At 46.0% G+C, this 18,158-nt stretch overlaps 1 protein-coding gene across 2 annotated transcripts; it reads left to right on the forward strand.

Annotated features, from left to right (window-relative positions):
- The first annotated feature begins 1,609 nt into the window (after positions 1-1,609).
- MXD1 (MAX dimerization protein 1) lies at positions 1,610-16,972 on the forward strand. Of its 2 annotated transcripts, none has more exons than XM_042474400.1 (6): positions 1,610-1,961; positions 5,275-5,374; positions 7,739-7,768; positions 11,060-11,174; positions 11,706-11,865; positions 11,992-16,972. In XM_042474400.1, the coding sequence occupies exons 1-6, from the start codon at positions 1,880-1,882 to the stop codon at positions 12,174-12,176; spliced, it is 672 nt and encodes a 223-aa protein (XP_042330334.1). In that variant the 5' UTR covers positions 1,610-1,879; the 3' UTR covers positions 12,177-16,972. The 2 variants fall into 2 exon arrangements, with proteins under 2 accessions (XP_042330334.1, XP_042330333.1); XM_042474399.1 differs by having other exon boundaries at positions 1,615-1,961; positions 11,989-16,972.
- The last annotated feature ends 1,186 nt before the right edge of the window (positions 16,973-18,158 follow it).

Here is an 18,158-nt window from a genome sequence, read left to right on the forward strand (position 1 = left end):
GGAGTTGATAAACACACTCCGCGGCCGTTTGGTGTCTTTGTTTCACCTTTGTTTAAATCATCTTGTAATTTACTTTCTGTTCTGCTTCCACAGAGTTTCTTGTGTTTATCTAAAACATGAGAAATGACCAACGGAGGGGAAAAGGTTTCAAAATGGGAGAGATGAGGGGTCATCCCCTTTGGAGGCACATTTTGGACTGTTTACCTCTGCTCAGGTGGGAGGCAGGTTTCTTTAGAGGGGCGTCTGCTATGGCCATCCTCTGGGGCTGAGAGAGTGCGACTCGCCCAACCTCAGCCCCAATGGGAATACTGTTGTTATTGTCGTTTATTTCTATCCCATCCCCCCCCCCCCAAATAATTGGGACTTAAAGCAACTTTACAAAAGGCAAAGTACAATTAAAAACCTACAGAAGTGACAATTTAAACAGAACCAAACCACACTTGTCCCTCCGTATTCGCCAGGGTCAGGGGCACAAGACCCCCGTGAATGTGGGGGAACTGCTGATAACAGAAACACCCAGTTTTTACCTGAGAGGACACCTCTCTAGGAATCTCTAGGTCCTCCAGGGCAACTCTGTGGCCAACGTCCAACAGACACTGACCATAGAGTTGTGCTGAAGGAACTACAAAGGCCTAGAAGAGTGTCCTCTCTAGGAATTGTAGGCCTTTCAGTGCCACCATAGAGTTGCGCTGGAGGACCTAGAGATTCCTAGAGCGGACATATTAATCAAATCCGCAAACATGGAGGGAGGAGGAGAGTATTGTAAGGTTAAAAGAGATTGTTTGTATGAAAAGCAGAAGGCGTTGAGAAAGACGCCTTGAGGCTGCTGTGTTTGTAGGGAGATGGCATCCCTGGTCGGCTGTTTGTTTTGTTTTCCCTTCGTTAAACTTAATTGTTTTGCGTAGTTTGGAAATCCATTAATTAAAAAGACTTTAAAAACCTTAGTTTAAAAGCGAAAGCGCCTCCCAGGACTTCCTGGAGAAGCTGTTCTGTTTTTGAATGGACTGCACCTCCCATGATCCCCTGACTAAAGGGGGATTGTGGGTGTTGTAGTCCCCAAACCCAGGGCTCTGCTTCAGGGGCTTCAGTTTCCATCATTTTGTACAGGCCTAGTTCCATTTCGGGTCCGCCCGAGCAACTCGGACGCTGATTGGTCCGCGCGGCTGGCAGGGAACGCGTGGCCAGTGGGCGGTGCGGAAGCCGCCAAAGCAACAATAAAGGAATGGGGCGGGGAGAGCTTTCTTAACCAATCAGGACGGGAGGAAACCCGGATTAAAAAAATGATCCGGCCTATCAGGAGTGAGCTAGAAAAACCCCTGACCAATAGGAGCCGGGGATGAGGAGCGAGGCCACCGCCCCTCGACGGGAGGGGGACGCGGTTATCCAATGAAACGCTCCAATGGCAGTGTCGGGGCGGAGCTGCCAGGCGAGGCTCGACACAAACAACACTACGGAAAGGGAGGGGCGTGGCTGAGGAACAAAGGTGGCCAATGGGAGGGCGGCGTGTCGAGAGGGGGCGTGGGACGCGCCACTGTGGCTGTGTTTGACCAACCAGAGCGAGATGGGAGGGCGGGGATACGCTCGGATAAGCCAATCAGGAACAGGGCAGCGGGTTAGGCTGCGGTGAGGCTCGGTTTCGCGGTGTCTGTCAGGCTGAAGTGAAGTAAACACTTCTCCTCCTCCTCCTCGGTTTGAGCAGAGAGGGCTCCGCGCTTGAAGGGAACGGAAGGGAGACGCCGGCGGCGACGACGACGACGACGACGACGAAGGCTCCGAGGCCCGAGAGAGCCGCCTTGGCCGTTGCCTCTCCTCCTCCTCCGCCACTCGCCCCGAAGGGCTCCTCCGACCGAGCGACCGACCCCGAGAGAAAGAGGCGAAAATGGCGGCTGCGGCGGCCCAAGTCTGCGAAAACATCCAGATGCTGCTGGAGGCGGCCGAGTTCCTGGAGCGGAGAGAGCGAGGTAGGCGCAGGGCTCGGCTTCAGGGCTCCCTGGCTCAAAGGCGGTGGAAGTCTGGGAGTTGGAGTCTCTTCTGGGCCCCGAGCGGAGCTGAAGGAAGGAAGGAAGGGAGGGAGGCCCCAGAACAGAGTCCGGCTCCCCGAGCTCCACAGCCTTTGGGCCAGGGACGACCTCCGCCGCCATCTTAGGGAGCCCCGGGGGTTGCAGCCGAGGCCTTCGAGGGTCCCTAAGATGGAGGCGGAGGCTGTGCTTCTGGGGAAGGGAACGGCCTCGGGGGGCTGGGAGCTAAGCAGGGCCAGCCTGGCAAGTCTTTGGGTGGCAGCCAGTCTGGGCTCCATTTCGGAGGAAGAAGGCCCCAGGAGAGGTCTATGGGAGCCCCGGATGATCCTGCCTCACCTGGAAGCTGAACAGGGCCAGCCCCGGTCCCTGCAGGGATGGCAACCAGCACAGGCTCCACCTCAGAGGAAGACCCTCTGAGAGCTCCACAGGAGCCCAAGGCACCGGATCTTGGAAGCTAAGCAGGGCCAGCCCCGGCCAGGGCTTGGATGGCAGGCCACCGCAGGATCATCCCAGGTGACCTAGGCTCCCTTTCAGAGGAAGGGACTGAGCAGGATCCCTGGCCTCCTCAAAGGCCTTGCGAAACATCAGCAACAGACTGGAAAACACACAGCAGCAAGGAAACCCTCTGGAAGCCAAGCCAAGTTATCCCTGGTCAGCCCTTGGATGGGAGACCACTAAGGAGAGCCAGGTTATAGATCTAGGAAGGACAAGACAGAACCATCTCTGAGGACTCCTGCCCTAAGGAAACCCTACGGAATGTATGGAGAGGCACCTGGGAGCCAAGCAGAGTCAGCCCTGGCCAGTCCTTGGATGGGAGACTACCAAGGAATCACTGTGGCTCTTAGGCTCTGTTTCGGAGGAAGGAAGTGCCAGAAGCCCCTCTGAGGATTCCTGTGAGATTCATGGGGCTGCCATAAGGCAGCAGGTGACTTGAAGAGGCATAATACGCACAGACAAGACCGTAGCTGGCTGGGGGATTCTGGGATTGGCAGTCCACAAAAGAAGAGCCTTCCTCAAGCCCAGAAGGACAGGAGAGAGCAGACCACCTCTGAGGAACTCAAACCAGGGAAAGAAAACCATGGGGCTGTTAGAATCCGACAGGCAGAACGGAAAGGACCATTCTGGGAATGGTTCTTCTCTCCTGATGCCAGCAGACTGGATGCTGAAGGCCTAAAGAGATCATTGGCGGCCTTAATTAACCCCTGCTCCCTCCACACACACCAGCATTTGGGGGCATACAGGATCCCCCTTTGCCCCTCTCTCCACGGGGTCTGCATTGCCTTCAAGTCACCTCTTGGCTAATGGTGACTCCGTGGATTTCTTCATAGGGATCCTCAGAGGTGGTTTTGCCAGTTCCTGCCTCTGAAATATCACCTAAAGCTCCTGCTCTTTGTTGGCCTCCCATCCAAAGACTAAGCAGGCCTGGCCCTGCTTAGCTTCCACAGTCAGAGGAGGATCCGGTGCCTTCATGCTATTTGTTTTGGCATTTTTGAATCCCAACCCCTTTTCATTCTCACATACACATCTCAACCCAGGACATCATAATCCAGTGTGGCTTCTTGTTTTGCAAGGCCTTTGGGGGGAGAGACGAGGCAGGAGGCCTCCTCCATTGCAAAGAGGAGGAGGAGGAGGAGGAGGAGGATATGGAGCGCTTCCCTCCCCCTCCATCGTGTGCGCATATCCCTCTTTCTCCCCCCCAAACACACCCAGCAAGAGCCCAGATCTGAAGGGAGCCCTTGGGCCTCCTCCTCCGCCTGGCCTGCAGTTTGCAAAGAGAGAGCCACGTTCTTCTGTTGTTCCACTGTTAAAGAGAAAGGAAAGAAGGCGGTGGGAGGGCCCTTGCTCTTGCGGCACCTTTAAGGCCAGCAGATCCAAGTTGTTTTGGCAGGAGCTTTCCTGGACTGGATCCAGAGGTGCTCTGAGGAAGTGGCCTGTAATCCACAGATAGCTGGGGCTTAAATAAATCACTTTTAAGGGTGCCCCAAAGGTTCGCTTTCCCTCCTCCTTCCTCCTCTTTTCTGTGTAGGTTTCCTTTCTTCAGAGCCTGAGTGGGGAGGGAGGAGAAGGAGCAGAAGGGCCGCTCCTGGCCTTGTTTGTCCCTTCTTCCTTCCAGTCCTGCCCTCTTGGCATCGGCCTGCTCAGGCCTGGTTTGGCCAGAGAGCAAAAAGGCTGCTGACGTTTTTGCCTCTGTCTCCTTTCTCTCTCCTCTCTTCCTCCTTTCAGATTGTAGTATGAATTCTCTCTCTCTCACCCCCCAAAAAGTCAAGGGCCCAAAGCCTGTTGCCAGCCCCAGTTAGAGGAGACCTGTTGAACTAGTGCAATTGGCATAAATGCTGACTGACCATTCAGCAGCTCATTCAGTAGGTTCCCTATAGTTGAGACTCTGAGACCAGGGTTCGATTCCCTGCTAGGTCATGAATCCCACTGGGTGACCCTGGGCAAGTCACACACTCTCAGCCTCAGGGGAAGGCAGTAGCAAACCTCCTCTGAACAAAGCTGGCCAAGAAAACCCAGTACAGTAATAGGTTTTTCCTTAGGGTCACCATAAGTGGGAAGTGACTTGAAGGCACACAAAGACAAACAGCAAAGTGGATGGATTTAGGCCACACTGTTCCTGGGCTTGTTCATGGGCTGCATAGACATACATGCATGACTCTAAAGGGTTCTAGAGAGAGAGGCAATAGAGCTGCCAGGGGCTCTCAAGAAAATACTGCTGTTGGTTAAGTGCTATGAACACTCTCTAAAACAAAATGGTGTATTCTGAAGGAACTCTCTGTTTCCCACTGAATAGGCATCTCTCCCATCACCGGCAGCAGTGGCGGCGGGGGTTTTGCACTGGTTTGTGTGCGTTCATAGTCACGTGGCCTGCCTTTCCTACACCATGCTGTTCTTTGCAACCTCTCTACCTATTCTTTTGTGTGGTTACACCAACCAGCTATGAGATGTAAATGGTCTAGCGTGCTCATAATTTAGTATGTTTTAAGCATTTAGAGTACCTCTACATTGTTTTAGCAATCCTTACAGCAGCCTTATAAGGTGGTGTAAGCATTGTACATGAGGTTGTTGAGACAAAGACGCTGGCCTGTCTGAGGCCATCTAGTAAGTTTAAGGCTCATGGGCATTTTTGAAAAGAGGACTAGCTCTTAGAACAGAATGGGATCCTGCGGTGGGCTTACTTGGGAGCAGATAGTGCATTTATTTCTGGTGTGTCTCTTTTATTGTGAGTTAATGGAATGAATGTTGGTCTCTCCTCCAGAAGCTGAGCATGGGTATGCTTCCATGTTACCTTACAGCACCAAGGATAGAGATGCCTTAAAAAAAAGAAACAAGTCCAAGAAGAACAACAGTAGTAGCAGGTAACTAAAAAAGAAATGGTGGTTCTCCCGGGACTATCCTGCTTCCATACAGAATCCAGTCACTTACAAGGCAATTATAGTAGTAACTTAGTGAGTGCATTGGACACAGGCTAGTCACATGGATATTAGTCATAATTAAAGGCTTCCTTGAGCTATAGATCATGTTAAGTTCCCAAAGTTCCCATGTCTATTGCGTACAGAACTTGCACAATAGTTTCAGTTTTGTTTCTTATCAGCCCTTCATTGGTCTTTCATACAGAGTGATACTACAGTTGAAAATATCTGATGCCTTACCAAAAGTGCTTGGACAAAACAACCCAGCTGCTTCTGGCTGCTGATGTTCCAAACAGGGTTTGAGTTAGCCCCTTAAATATGTACTCCATTCTCAGTATGTCAGGATGCCCTTATGGAAGAAGGCATCCAGGTCCAAAGCATTTTGGAGAAATCGTGTGCAGTTATTGCATGCAGTTGTTCTCTGGCTGTCTGGCGACAAACTGCATGCAGCCTTCCTTTATGTCCTGGGAATCAGGAAATGCCCAGTCAAAGCTTTGTCCTTACATCACCCTGTGTTTTGCCAGTAGTTAGTGGTCTTGAGATGAGTACATGATGTTCTTCTGTTTGGGGAATGGCATGGAAAGTGCAGGATGGAGTTTCAGTAACCTCTTCTCTTCCACATCCCCCACCTTCTCTTTTAGTCCACACTTTTGTTTGACTCTTACTTGAGTTGCAGTTCTTCCAAGGAAATACATAGTTCATAATGCAGATGTATGAACTGGCATTGAGACACAGGTAATCCAGTCACATGTTTCAGGAAATGGCCAGATTCTTCCTCCAAGGGGAGGTTCACTGTGTGTGTGTTAATTCCACAGAGTGGCTGAGAGGATTAGCTGCTGTCATATGTTTTCTTACCAGTCAGTCTTTGTTTGCCTGGTTTTGGGGTGAGCAAAACACTCCACTGAGCTACTGAGTTTCAACCTGATGCTCTCCACATGTTTTGGATTACAACTTATCTAATGCCTAACCATTGGATACACTATCTTGGGATCATAATTCAAAACGTTTGGAAGGTACCAGGGTACCAAGGATGATATACACTGTAGTGTCCATGGAAAACCATAGTTGCTCATTTAGCTGGCCCTGCTGACACAGATCAAAATATATCAACTTGGTGGAATTTTGTACTTCACAGAAACAATTTCCCAGCTATTTTTGCCTGCAGATACTACAGAACATTCTTAAAAGCATTTAGTTTATGGGGGAAATGCCATCCGCTCACCCTTTCATGGATTTTGACGCTTTGCCACATGTTTTCAGTTGGAGAAGGACAATATGTCTTCCTAAGTGCAACACAGGGAAATAGGTGTATTGGAGACTACTCTCCTGTAGGTATTACATAGGGATATGTGAAAGGATGTCATATTGAGGAGGGAGCAAGCTTGTTTTCTGCTGCTCCAGAGAACAGGACCCGGAACAATGGATGCAAGCTCCAGGAAAAGAGATTCCACCTGAACATTAGGAGGAACTTCCTGACAGTAAGGGCTGTTCGACAGTGGAATGCACTCCTTCCTCGGAGGGTGATAGAGTCTCCTTCCTTGGAGGTCTTTAAACCAAGGCTGGATGGCCATCTGTCAGGGATGCTTTGATTTGGATTTCCTGCATAGCAGAATGGGGTTGTACTGGATGGCCCTAGTGGTCTCTTCCAACTCTACGATTCTATGATTCTATGATTCTATGTCATGAGGACAACTGATTCAAAGAATGATCATATGAAAATAATTCACAAGTTATTCAGAGGTTTTAAGTAGAGCTTAATTCTGTTTAGATGGATTAAATGTGAGTGTTTTCAGTTGTAAATGGGGGAGCTAAGGGGAGGGATCTTTCTTTTTACAATCCAGGTTAACAAGTGGGAAGACAGTCTGAATCATCAAACTAGTGCCGGAGGTTGCTGCCTTAGTCTGTTTTCTGTGAAATGGTTAGATTCAGAAAGGCAGCGTATCTTGTGCTGCCCTTGCTTGAGTATTTATTTTCTAAAGAGATGTTTGGGATTCATTTAGAAGATTATTTTGCCTCAGTTTATGGAGAAATCGATCTGAACAATGGTTAATGATTGTACTGATACCACAATGCAACTTGTAATACCTGATTTTAATGTGTCACAGTACCGGGTTTGCATAGGAACCCTGTGCTTAACAGCAGGATGATAAGTGCAAGGATAACCAGCAGGTTCCTTGAAGTCTTCTAAAATGAATAGTTAAGTAGAACTCCCATATTTGTAATCTTTATCACAACATGTTTACATACACTATGGCTGCCAACTGCCTTTCATTAATCTAATCAGTTTCTATCTCTTTCTCTCTCCCTTAGATCAACACACAATGAAATGGAGAAGAACAGGTGAGTCCTCAAAGTCATTGTACATTTTAATCCCACTGACGTGGTGAATTGAAGCAGCAGCTAAAGGAAGTCTAGTTCAAAGAGCCTCACTGTCTATGTATGCTTCCATAGGGCATTCTCTTTGTACTAAATTATTCTACTCTAGTTGGATTTCTGTGTAGTAGACCATATGAACTAGACAGAATTTGTAGGGGTTTAGCCATTCAACCTCCATTGCAGTGAGCATGACTCTGGCCACCTTTGCTTAGACACCTTTAAACTACAGTATTTGGATACTTTCAGCTATTGTTACTTCAGAGCCAAACATGGATAGCTATGGTCTAATGTGAAGCCATCCCCCATATAATAACCCTGTGGAGTAAAGATGCCGAGAAGTCTTGTGCTGAGGGAGGAACTTGTTTACGGGGAAGTGAAAAATAGTTGCATTCTTGCGTTTTAGAAAGAGCCTGTTGCCCAAGTTCTTTGGTTGGTCTGAGTTCTTTCCAACCACATGTGCTAGCAACCTTTGTACTAATGTTGCTCTACTGTGTGTATGTGTGTTGGGGGGGGGGTGAGTTGGTCAGTCTTCAGTCTTTATTTCCCAGTGATGGCTTTCACCACAGGAAATGGTTTGTCTGTTGCCATGCCCCATGTGTGCATTTCCCTGACAGTCAAGAGTGTGGGAAGTACTGATCTATAACAGCCTTAATTTATTCAAGGCCTTGCATTGAAATGGCTAGACATGGGCCCTTGCAGAAAGATTACTTTATGTCCAGTTTGATAGCACAGAAAGTTTATCTGAACTGCTTAAGACTTCTATCTTGATATGCATTAGTCACTTTTCAGAAACGTTATGTTCGTTGAGGCTAATTAGCATCTTCTCACCATGCGGGATGAGCATACTAGAAGAGCTGTGTAGTGGATCTTTATCTTAAAACTACAATAGATTCAAACACTTGTATTTAACATGGTCTGAGACTAGGATGTGGTTATTGCATGTAGAGGTGGCTCTTGGCATGACCTACTCTAAGGCCTTTTAATAGGCTTGTTAGACATTTAGGAGTTGTCTGCTCATCCTTTGTAGAAACTGGAGCTATGAAGCTTAGCAGTGAAGGGAGGGAGGTAGCACAATCTAAACAATATGAAACTACTCCAACTTTGGGAGGGTGAGGCTATCAGAGACTCGTTATGGTGTCTGGGTATTACCTCCAGCATCAGTGGCAGCATGCTTCTATGTATCAGTTGCTGGGGAACATGAAAGGGAGAGTGTTTTTGTGCTCTTCTTATGAAGATCCCAGAGGCATCTGGTACAGAACTAGAGAACATAATACTAGAGTAGGTATGTCTTTGGTCTGATCCAGCACAATCATGTTCATACTCCGTGGAGATAAAGAACATTTTGTTCCTGGTATTTTTATATTGTTGTTGTGTGCCTTCAAGTCATTTCTGACTAATTGTGACCCTCAGGCATCATGGGGTGTTCCTGGCAATATTTGTTCAGAAGATGTTTGCCTTTGCCTTCCTCTGAGGCTGAGAGTGTGTGACTTGCCCAGGGTTGCTCAGTGTGTTTGCTTTTTACTATTCATGTTAGCAATGTTTAGCTCAGTTCTTGCTCCTCAAGTTGTGCCTTCTTTCTACTGTGACCTACTCTAACTCTAGCCTCCAGATTTAAGGAAGGACTATGTAAAACAGATGGTATCTCATCCTTACAAGCCTCAGTCCCTGGGCTTTTTTTCTGTAGAAATTAAAGCCTTATCTCATCAGCCTTGTAAGTCCACCAAAGTGGGCAGAAGGTAGATTGGGACCTCCTGATAGATCTCTGGTGATTTGAAGTAGATCAGTAAAGCTTTCTGGCTCCCAGTATTTAGCCGTTTTAGCAACACCAGCATCTCTTTCCCACCAATATCCTGATGAAGTGAAGAAAGAGTGAAATGAATCTTGATTTCTTACCTGGAATTCCTCCATCCAAAAAAGGCCTATGTTCAGAACTGTTTAAATCTCAGTGTGTATTTCTGGTTCTGCAGAGGCAGAGAACTATGGCAGGGGTGTAGCCCAGTTTTTAACCCACAACCATGAGTCAGGGACAACTTGAAGGCAGTTAACAACAACAAGCCCAACATTTGGGCAAAAAAAGGTTTCAGGCTACTTTGAGGTGCCATTTGAGGGGATTGGGGAGTTAAGAGAAGAGGGATTTAACAAACGTGTGCTTCTGGAGGCCTCCAGGAGTAATGATTTACTTTCTTTTCAGGCATTTTTTGTCCAGATTTTGGGAAGGCTTCAGAATGTGGCAGTTGTGGGCAATACAAAAAAGCCCATGTTTGAAGGTTGCATACAGCATATGTGCCACACTCCTCCTCAGTCGTAGGAAATCACATTTTCCCCCCCAGCCCTACTGTGTATACCTAAAGAACAGGTTTTTTTCCTCTCCCCCCCCCCCCTCACATTCCAATCTTGAATTTTCCTGATACTGAGCATTCACAAACACACACTCCATGTGCAATTCACACCTTATACAGGTTTTCTGTTTATTTCACCTGCCTCTGCTTCATTGGTGCTGAGACACAGCCCAGCCAGACTACCTTTTGTCTAGCCAGAGACCAGTAAACACCATTCATCCTTCCACAAAAGTCCTCATCTGATTTTTTTGCCATCCTCTCCTCCTTCACAAAGTCTTTCTTTAGAAAGAGGTGTACTTATTTTTAATTAGTTTCAGACAGGAAAGAAGGTTGCAGTAAGTTTGTGTAAAACTGATGCTTTCTCTTTCCCCTCTTTGAATAATATTGGGAGGATAAGAGAGAGGCTCAGCTGAAGTGGAAAGGCAGGGAGAAGTTGCCAAAAAGGGCATGGTAGCACCTGTGGCTGGCATAGTTGAAAAGGGCAGCCAGCTCCCTGCATTATCATTGAATTGGAATACTGCAGATACATGGCAGGGTTAAAGACATCAGCAGAGGTCAGAGTGGCAGCCTGGTTAATAGGCTTAATGGGAAGAAGCTGCCCAAATTTTAAAGAGCAGAATACTGCGGCCACGGATTGGACATTGCTCCTAATATTTTCATTTTCAGAATTAAATTCTGGGCTCCTTGTGTGATAAAGCTGGGGCTGAGGAAAGTGAGTGGGACTGGTTTTCACTGGGATGTGGGAATGACCCTGTGTCTCTAACATGATTTGACATATCCAGTGCCTGAAGAGGGCTAACTATGAATGTTCTTCCCATCTTGTTTCTGATCCTCACAATTATGTGCCAGTGCCCTTAATAATTATTTTAAAGTTATTGCTCTTGCAGCTTTAACACATGTCACTCTTGTTTAACAGGCGTGCTCATTTGCGATTGTGTTTGGAGAAGCTGAAAGGGCTGGTGCCCCTTGGACCGGAATCCAGTAGACATACCACACTGAGTTTACTAACAAAAGCTAAATTGCACATAAAGGTGAGTTAAAGCTGACAAACTACGTCAGGAAGAAAAATGTTCTAGAACATGGCCACATAGCCCGAAAACCCCCCCACAAAAAACTATGGCTTTTGAATTGGGCTTGTTCAGGGAAAGAGATGCCAGAGTTCCTAGCTAGTGTATCATTCTAAGCATAGCAGAAATAGAAGATCTGGCATTCATGTGGCAACTCACTTGCAGTGGGAATCATCAGGCAGCAGACTCAAGCTCACTGCTTGCAAACAATACTCCAATATATCCCCCTGAGACCCTGGCAACTTTATGTGTGAAGCTTGGCCATTGCCACACAGACTTTAAATCTTTGACACTTGGGGAAACCTTCAGATGGTTTGGAAAATGGCTTTAGATGCTTTTCATGTTTTGAGTAGTGACAAATGGAGATAGCTGGTTGCAGGGATAGAAATGAGTAGGCAGCTAAAGCTAGTTAGAGTAGCAAGTTTCTCCTTGTAAAGAGCTGAGCTAAACTTTAAATTGACACAAGGACCAAACATTGCCTGTGTTCTTCAACAGAAACTTGAAGACTATGATAGAAGAGCAGTACACCAAATAGATCAGTTGCAGCGAGAGCAGCGGCATCTGAAAAGGCAGCTGGAGAAACTGGGCATTGAGCGAATAAGGATGGACAGTATAGGGTCAACTGTTTCTTCTGAACGATCGGATTCAGATAGAGGTAGGTGATGGTGGTGTGGAGGGGTGGGCTGGGAGCATGCTTCCAAATCCAAATCGGAACTGCTCTGTTAGGAGACCAGTGCTTGAGTGACTTACCCAAATGACGCTCCATTTCTGTTGACAGAAGAAATCGATGTGGATGTGGAAAGCACAGACTATCTAACAGGGGACCTGGACTGGAGCAGCAGCAGCCCAAGTGATTCGGATGAAAGGGGAAGCTTGCAGAGCCTCTGCAGCGATGAAGGCTATTCTAGCGCTGGCATTAAGAGAATAAAGCTGCAGAACAATCTTAAGGCCTGCCTCAGCCTATAAGGAGCCAGTAGCTTCCTCCCTCCCCCCCAATCCATTGCTGTTTCCTTGTTGGATCTTACTAGGTAGTATGTTGGACCGTCCCACAATTCTCTTGCACGTGAACTTCTTGTACCACCAAAATCTGCTTTGCCTAAGTCTGTAAACAGTGCATAGGGTTGTGGGTTTCAAGCTACTCTCTGGAGCACACCTCTGATGGCATCCACTAGCTTCTCTTTTCTGTCAGTAAATTCATCTCTATGAGACCGAACATTCCAACCAAATTTCTAAGCACCCAAGAATATTGTTGCAGTAATAGCAACATAACACTTTTTGCCTATGCTGCTATTGCTTGATATTTTCAATGAGCCCTTTCACCTCGAGGGTGGGAGGAAGGGAGATTGTAATGTAAAGCATTCGGAAACAATAGCCAGACTAGCCACTATTCCTCAGATGTGATAGAAGGACCTCTGCTTTCTTGTCATTCAGAGTCGAAAATTGGCCTGAGAAATGTACAAAGCATGATAAGCTTCCTGTAGGGAATTAGGCAGCAGATCTTCCCAGGGGTCACTCTTCAGGAGTTGCTCCAAAGTGTCCCAAAACATTGCATTTGTATCGTAGCCATCTGTGAGGCACTCCTCCTGCCAATACTAAATTAAAGTTCCCTTTGGATCCTAAATGCTGAGCCATCCTTCTCAGTACTAGTCCCAAAGGACTGGGTTTGAGACCGATGGCCATCAGACCAAAACTCAGTTTTAGCAGAAGCGTAGTTAGGAATAGAGTCGTATGCTGGAGGGTTCTCATAACGGGAGTGGGGAGATTTCCCCCCTCTTTCATCTGAGGACCCTGATAGGATGCTTTCACTCAAACCCAACTTTGCTATTTTTGTGTCAAAAGACCAAATACTATTCCTGTGCAATCATTTTGATGTCTTTGCATTGACAGCTGCATTAACCTTTAGTTCCTAGCAGCTTCCCTAGCTGCCAAGTCCTGCTTTCCTGTCTCTGGGACAATTCTTTCTACCTCAGAGAGATGAACAAAGCTGATCTCACTCCCTTTAGCACAAAAGAATTATGCCTCATTTGTATACTTGGTCCTAGTCCAACCTGTTTACTTAAAAATTCAGCAATAACTGAGTGACAAAAGCTTAGCTGTGCTAGCTTTGAGTTAATGACTGAGAAGACTGCATTAAAGCAACTCTGGGTGCCCTTGTGGCATTCTAGCACTTCCTTGCCTCTTTACATTATTTGATAGCCCTGAGAAAGTGGCTCCTGTGTGAGATTTGGGTTTTTTGGCTCTTAAAACGTGCATCTGTTCTGCCCCCTTTTTTCCCCCTGTCTCTGGCATCCGACGTCAGCGGCATTCTTCACTTAAGCTAGAGCACACACAAATGTACATAACGTGGTCTATAAATAGTATTTATTCATTTTTGTATAAACGTAATGCAATTTTCTTATGATTTTGACCTTTTGTAGCTGTTTAGAAAACTTTGTATGTCACGGTCCACTAACCTAGCTTTCCTTAGTCACCCCTGTTTCGCTTTGAACCTAAATACTGTGCCCAGTTGGCCAGCTCCCAGTGATTTCTATGGGGAGCTAGCTGTCACCCAGCACTTAGAGGATCCCTGAAAGCCAGTTTCCCATCATCTCTAAAAGGGCTACCTAGCTTTCTTAGCTTCCAACTGTAAGTCATGCTTCTTTGCAGATGACCCTGAGCTGCCCTGGTCCTCCAGGACAAGGCCAGCCTTCCAAATCACCTAACAATTGCATTTGGTTTCTTCAAGACGTTTGGAGCTATTTCTGGATAAATTTTTGAGATGGGAAGTGGAGCTAGTGGATTGCTAAAGATCTCCAAAGCAATTTCTTTTTTGGAGTGTGCTGTCTTTTTTAAAAATGATGATGATAATAATAATAACAGCTGGAATTTTAAGACGTCCAGCGGACTTGCACTGAACTCCTACTTTCTCGGAGGCCTTCTTGCATTTATAAGCTGGCTTTGAGTCCAAGCAGAAAACCCTTCAGAGAGCTAGCTCCCAACCTGTAAACTTTTAAAGAAGTTGAGTAGCTGCACTTTGAGGTCCTTTTCTTTCTGACATGTTTCTTGCCTGAGACCTTTGAGCTTCTATATTTGTTAATGAGTTGTATGAAACTGTCTCACGAATTAAACTCCATGTTGCCACCTTAACATTTTAAAGTAATTTCAGATTTGCAGGGAAGGGTCGTTTTTTGGGGGGTAAATTGAAATGGCAAACTTGTGTCATTTGCTTTAGAACTACCAAGTCTTAAGAATTCAACCTAATGATTTTTTTTTAATTGTTGTGCCTTTTATGAGTTAATTATAATTGTGGCACAATCCACCCTGAATTTCTCCTGGATGTTACCCTTTCATTTCTTCCTTTCCCAGATCTCTGATCGAACGGTAATAGAGACTCATACACAGCTTTACATTTTAGTGGACTTTGGTCAGGAGAAATTCCTAGTGGGTTGTGCTTTCTTTCTCTTTCTCTCTAAGTTTAAAATACTGTGGGGTTTGATTTGATTTGGTTGTCCCAACTGTGAACCTGTCATCGATCTTTGCACTGTCTAGATGTGGTCCTCCTAACATTTGGGTGGTACAGAAAAAGTTGGGCTTTGCAAACGATGCACTAATTTTAGAACTCACCTAAAGAGGTGTGTGATGTTTCCAAACCATCTAGACAGACGGAACCGATGGTTCCATGGGCTCCAGGGACACCTTTTAATGTCTTGGCTAGGACTAGTCATGGCAGCTCTGAACCTCTGTGGTCCTCTTTGCTATCCCCCCAACCCATTTCCCACTTTTCGAGGCAGGAGAAGCAAGCCCCGTTGGGCATGTGGCCCCAGTAATATCAGGACTCCTGCCCACAGGATGAGGGCGGATTCTGTGGTTGTGTGCCACGTCTGTGGGTAGGCAGCACAGGTGTGGTGCATAACCACACAAACCTGCCCCATCCCTAACCACCCCATGAGCTGAAATTCCACACACTGCCAGAGCGATGTGGGAGTAGCCACATCGCCTGGGTCATGTGTAAACTGGGCCATAGAAGTGTCACTTTCTGGTCCAGCCAGCCTTTCTCTTGAATTCACTGATCCACCAGCATTATTATAAAAAGCTGCAGGAAACTAATTTTGTAGATTGTTGAAAGGGAGCTGGGATTGTTTCTGTGCCTGTGTTTACAGCTGGAAGTTTGTGTGTGTGTGTGTGTGTGCGTGTGCATTGTATGTGTGCATGTTACAAAAAAAAGTTCACACTAAATGCTGCTGCACTTGGAAGACTTCCTGTGCAAACAGTCAATCTGGGGCACACTTGACTAGAAAATGAAAATCCAAAATTTGTGCTCTTTACTGATGCGAAGTAAAGAGGAGTGTTTCAGGGCGGACAGTCACAAGGATCCTAAAAGTATTGTCTGTACCTGATCAACCTTTTTCTCCTGAGTGTTGAACACCCAGAACTTTTTATTACTATGGTATTGTGTTTTTGTTTTGGTTTTTATAGGGCAGATCTTTTCAAGGTGCTGAGAGTCACATCTCATGAACCTATTTTTCCCTACCCCAGGGTTGGTGCGAATGCCTTCGTTTCGATGCGGATCCAAAGCACTTAATTTGAGGTGTCCAGTTAGGTGCCACCAACGTTTCCCACCCGCTTTGCAAGACCCCAGAGCTCTGGGCGCTAGCAGGCTGTGTGCTGCCAACTGCCATTTTAGCACTTTGTTCTTCTCAGTAGGGCAGGTCTCCCTTGCCCTGACTCTCCCCCTTTCAATCTGTTGTGTTTCTCTCTAGAACTAAATCTCTGCCACAGAGCTTGCAAACACAGCCAGAAGGAAGAAGCCCGGTGTCCTCTGGGGCGGTGGGGTGTGTATGTGTGAATAAATGAGGGGGAAAGGGGTTTTTTGTAAGTGCTTGCTGCCTAATTAGAGTAAACGGAGGCATCTGGTGTACAGCCTAGCAATATTTTGGGACTCAGAGTCCTTTTTCTTTTGACCCCTTGGTAACAGATTTCAGGTTTTGACACTTAACTGTATTGGAACGAATTCTGCTTTTTTAAAAACATACCTAGTTGTGCGTTTTGCTCCCCAGATGCGTTGCGTTGCTTCCTTTCTTGCTGCAGTTTATCTGAGAATTTGTTTTGCTTTCTGTTATTGCTAGTTGGCAGCTTTATTTCCTTCTCCTTTTATTTTTGAACAGCTATGCGAATCAGTAACGCTTCGGTTTGGAGGGAAGGCTGCTCTAAATTACTGAGCAAATGAAACCTCCTTCCCATGTCTGTGTCCAAGATTTGCTTTTGCTAACCTGTTTGTCTTGAATATTGTGGTCTGGTTGAACAACGCTTAAAGTCGGCTTGTCCCTGGCTGCCATCTGCTCAATGGTTTGAGTATTATGCTTTCTGAAACATAGCTGTTCTTTCCAAAAATGCCCAAAGATTTAACTCTTCTGGACAAGTTTGGTTTTCTTTCCTTCCTTTCTTTTGCTTTCGATCGACTTAGGGACTTTGATGAAATAGGTGCTCTTGCTGTTCTGAACTCTTGAGTTTAGTTTTGGAGTCTTCCAAATAAAAATGCAGCCTAAACAGAGGAGAAGCCGACGGGGGAGAAACAGGAATTTAATTTCCAGATGTTCAATTCCTAATGTAAATACCACATCATTTAAAGAAAAAAAAATCCTGTGTCAAGACCATATAATGGTGCTTTTTATTACAGTTAGCACATGCATTTTTAGAAACTACATGTTTTAGATGACCTTGCTGTGTATATGTATACTTCTGTATTGTTCAACTGTTAGAAAATAAATTATTTCATTATTAAAGAGCGCTCTAATGCTAAGTCTTTTGTTCAAAAGACATTCCTGCTCATTGGAAGCTCATTATAGTGTATTAGGACTAATTTCTGTTTACTTAATGCTCTTCCATTCATGTCATGCTACAGGAAAACCAAGCATCTGTGAGTAGAGTGTCTAAATGCTGCTCCAAGGTGAGGAAGGAAGGCAGTCTCTAGGCAAATATTGCTTGATATTTTTATTACTATGTTACTTCAGAGCCAGGATTGATAAGAATTTTTTTGCAAAAATGCCTCTAATATTCACCTTAAAAGTAAAAAGGTTGCATTGCAAAAGTGTAACAGAGTGGTTACCACTTTGTGGCACCCTTGTTATCCCCCCCAAAAAGTAACTAATTACAGATAACTCAGCAACTTCTTGTGTTTACTCAGACTGACCAAGAAAGCAAATGCTAAGAAAGAAGTGTACAGAAATGCACTTCTGTAAGAGGGCAAGAAGCCAGGAAATACTGGGTGGAGACACAGGGCAACACACTAGAGGTATTGCTAGGGAGGAATATATATATATATATATTCATATTCGCCTGTGTTTGCTCAGTGGCACACTAGTGACCTTCTGCAAAGGGCAATTTCAAGGCGGAGACGGCCAGTGCAAACAAAAATGAACTTGATGTGGGAGTTTGGGATGAACTCCTAGGGATGGGCCCAGAAAAGTTGCCTGGTTCCACATAGACCGCAGCAGAGCAATCCCAAGAAACGTGCAATTATAACTGAGCATATTTTCAAAGCATGCGCCCAGCTGGGCATCTTTCCTTCTGGAGTAACGCTGGAGCGCTTTATCCAGGGATTCTTGGCATCTGATGAAAAAGCCAAAGAGGTCTTTGAGCCCCTTGTATGGCTCTTGTACCAGAACTTTAGTTGGCAAGGTCTCTGCTCCGTAGCAGCTGCCTGGCAGGATGCAGTCAGTTGCCAAGATAAAAGTCCGAGGCTGGAAAACTTGGCACAATTGAGGGGAGTTTCTGGGGTAAGCCTTTTTCCAGAACTGTGCAAGGATGTATCATGCATATTTATGGTGAGTGTACCTCCTTTCACAATGAATTTCCCCAAACTGGCTGAGTGACTGACTGCACTCATGTGTGCATCCAGAGCCACATTCCCACTTACAAATAAATCAATAGATTGGTTCAGCAGCGGAGCATGGGTCACGCTACAAATTT

The sequence above is a fragment of the Sceloporus undulatus genome, chromosome 6 (genome assembly GCF_019175285.1).
Source record: "Sceloporus undulatus isolate JIND9_A2432 ecotype Alabama chromosome 6, SceUnd_v1.1, whole genome shotgun sequence".
NCBI classification, from domain to species: Eukaryota; Metazoa; Chordata; class Lepidosauria; order Squamata; family Phrynosomatidae; genus Sceloporus; species Sceloporus undulatus.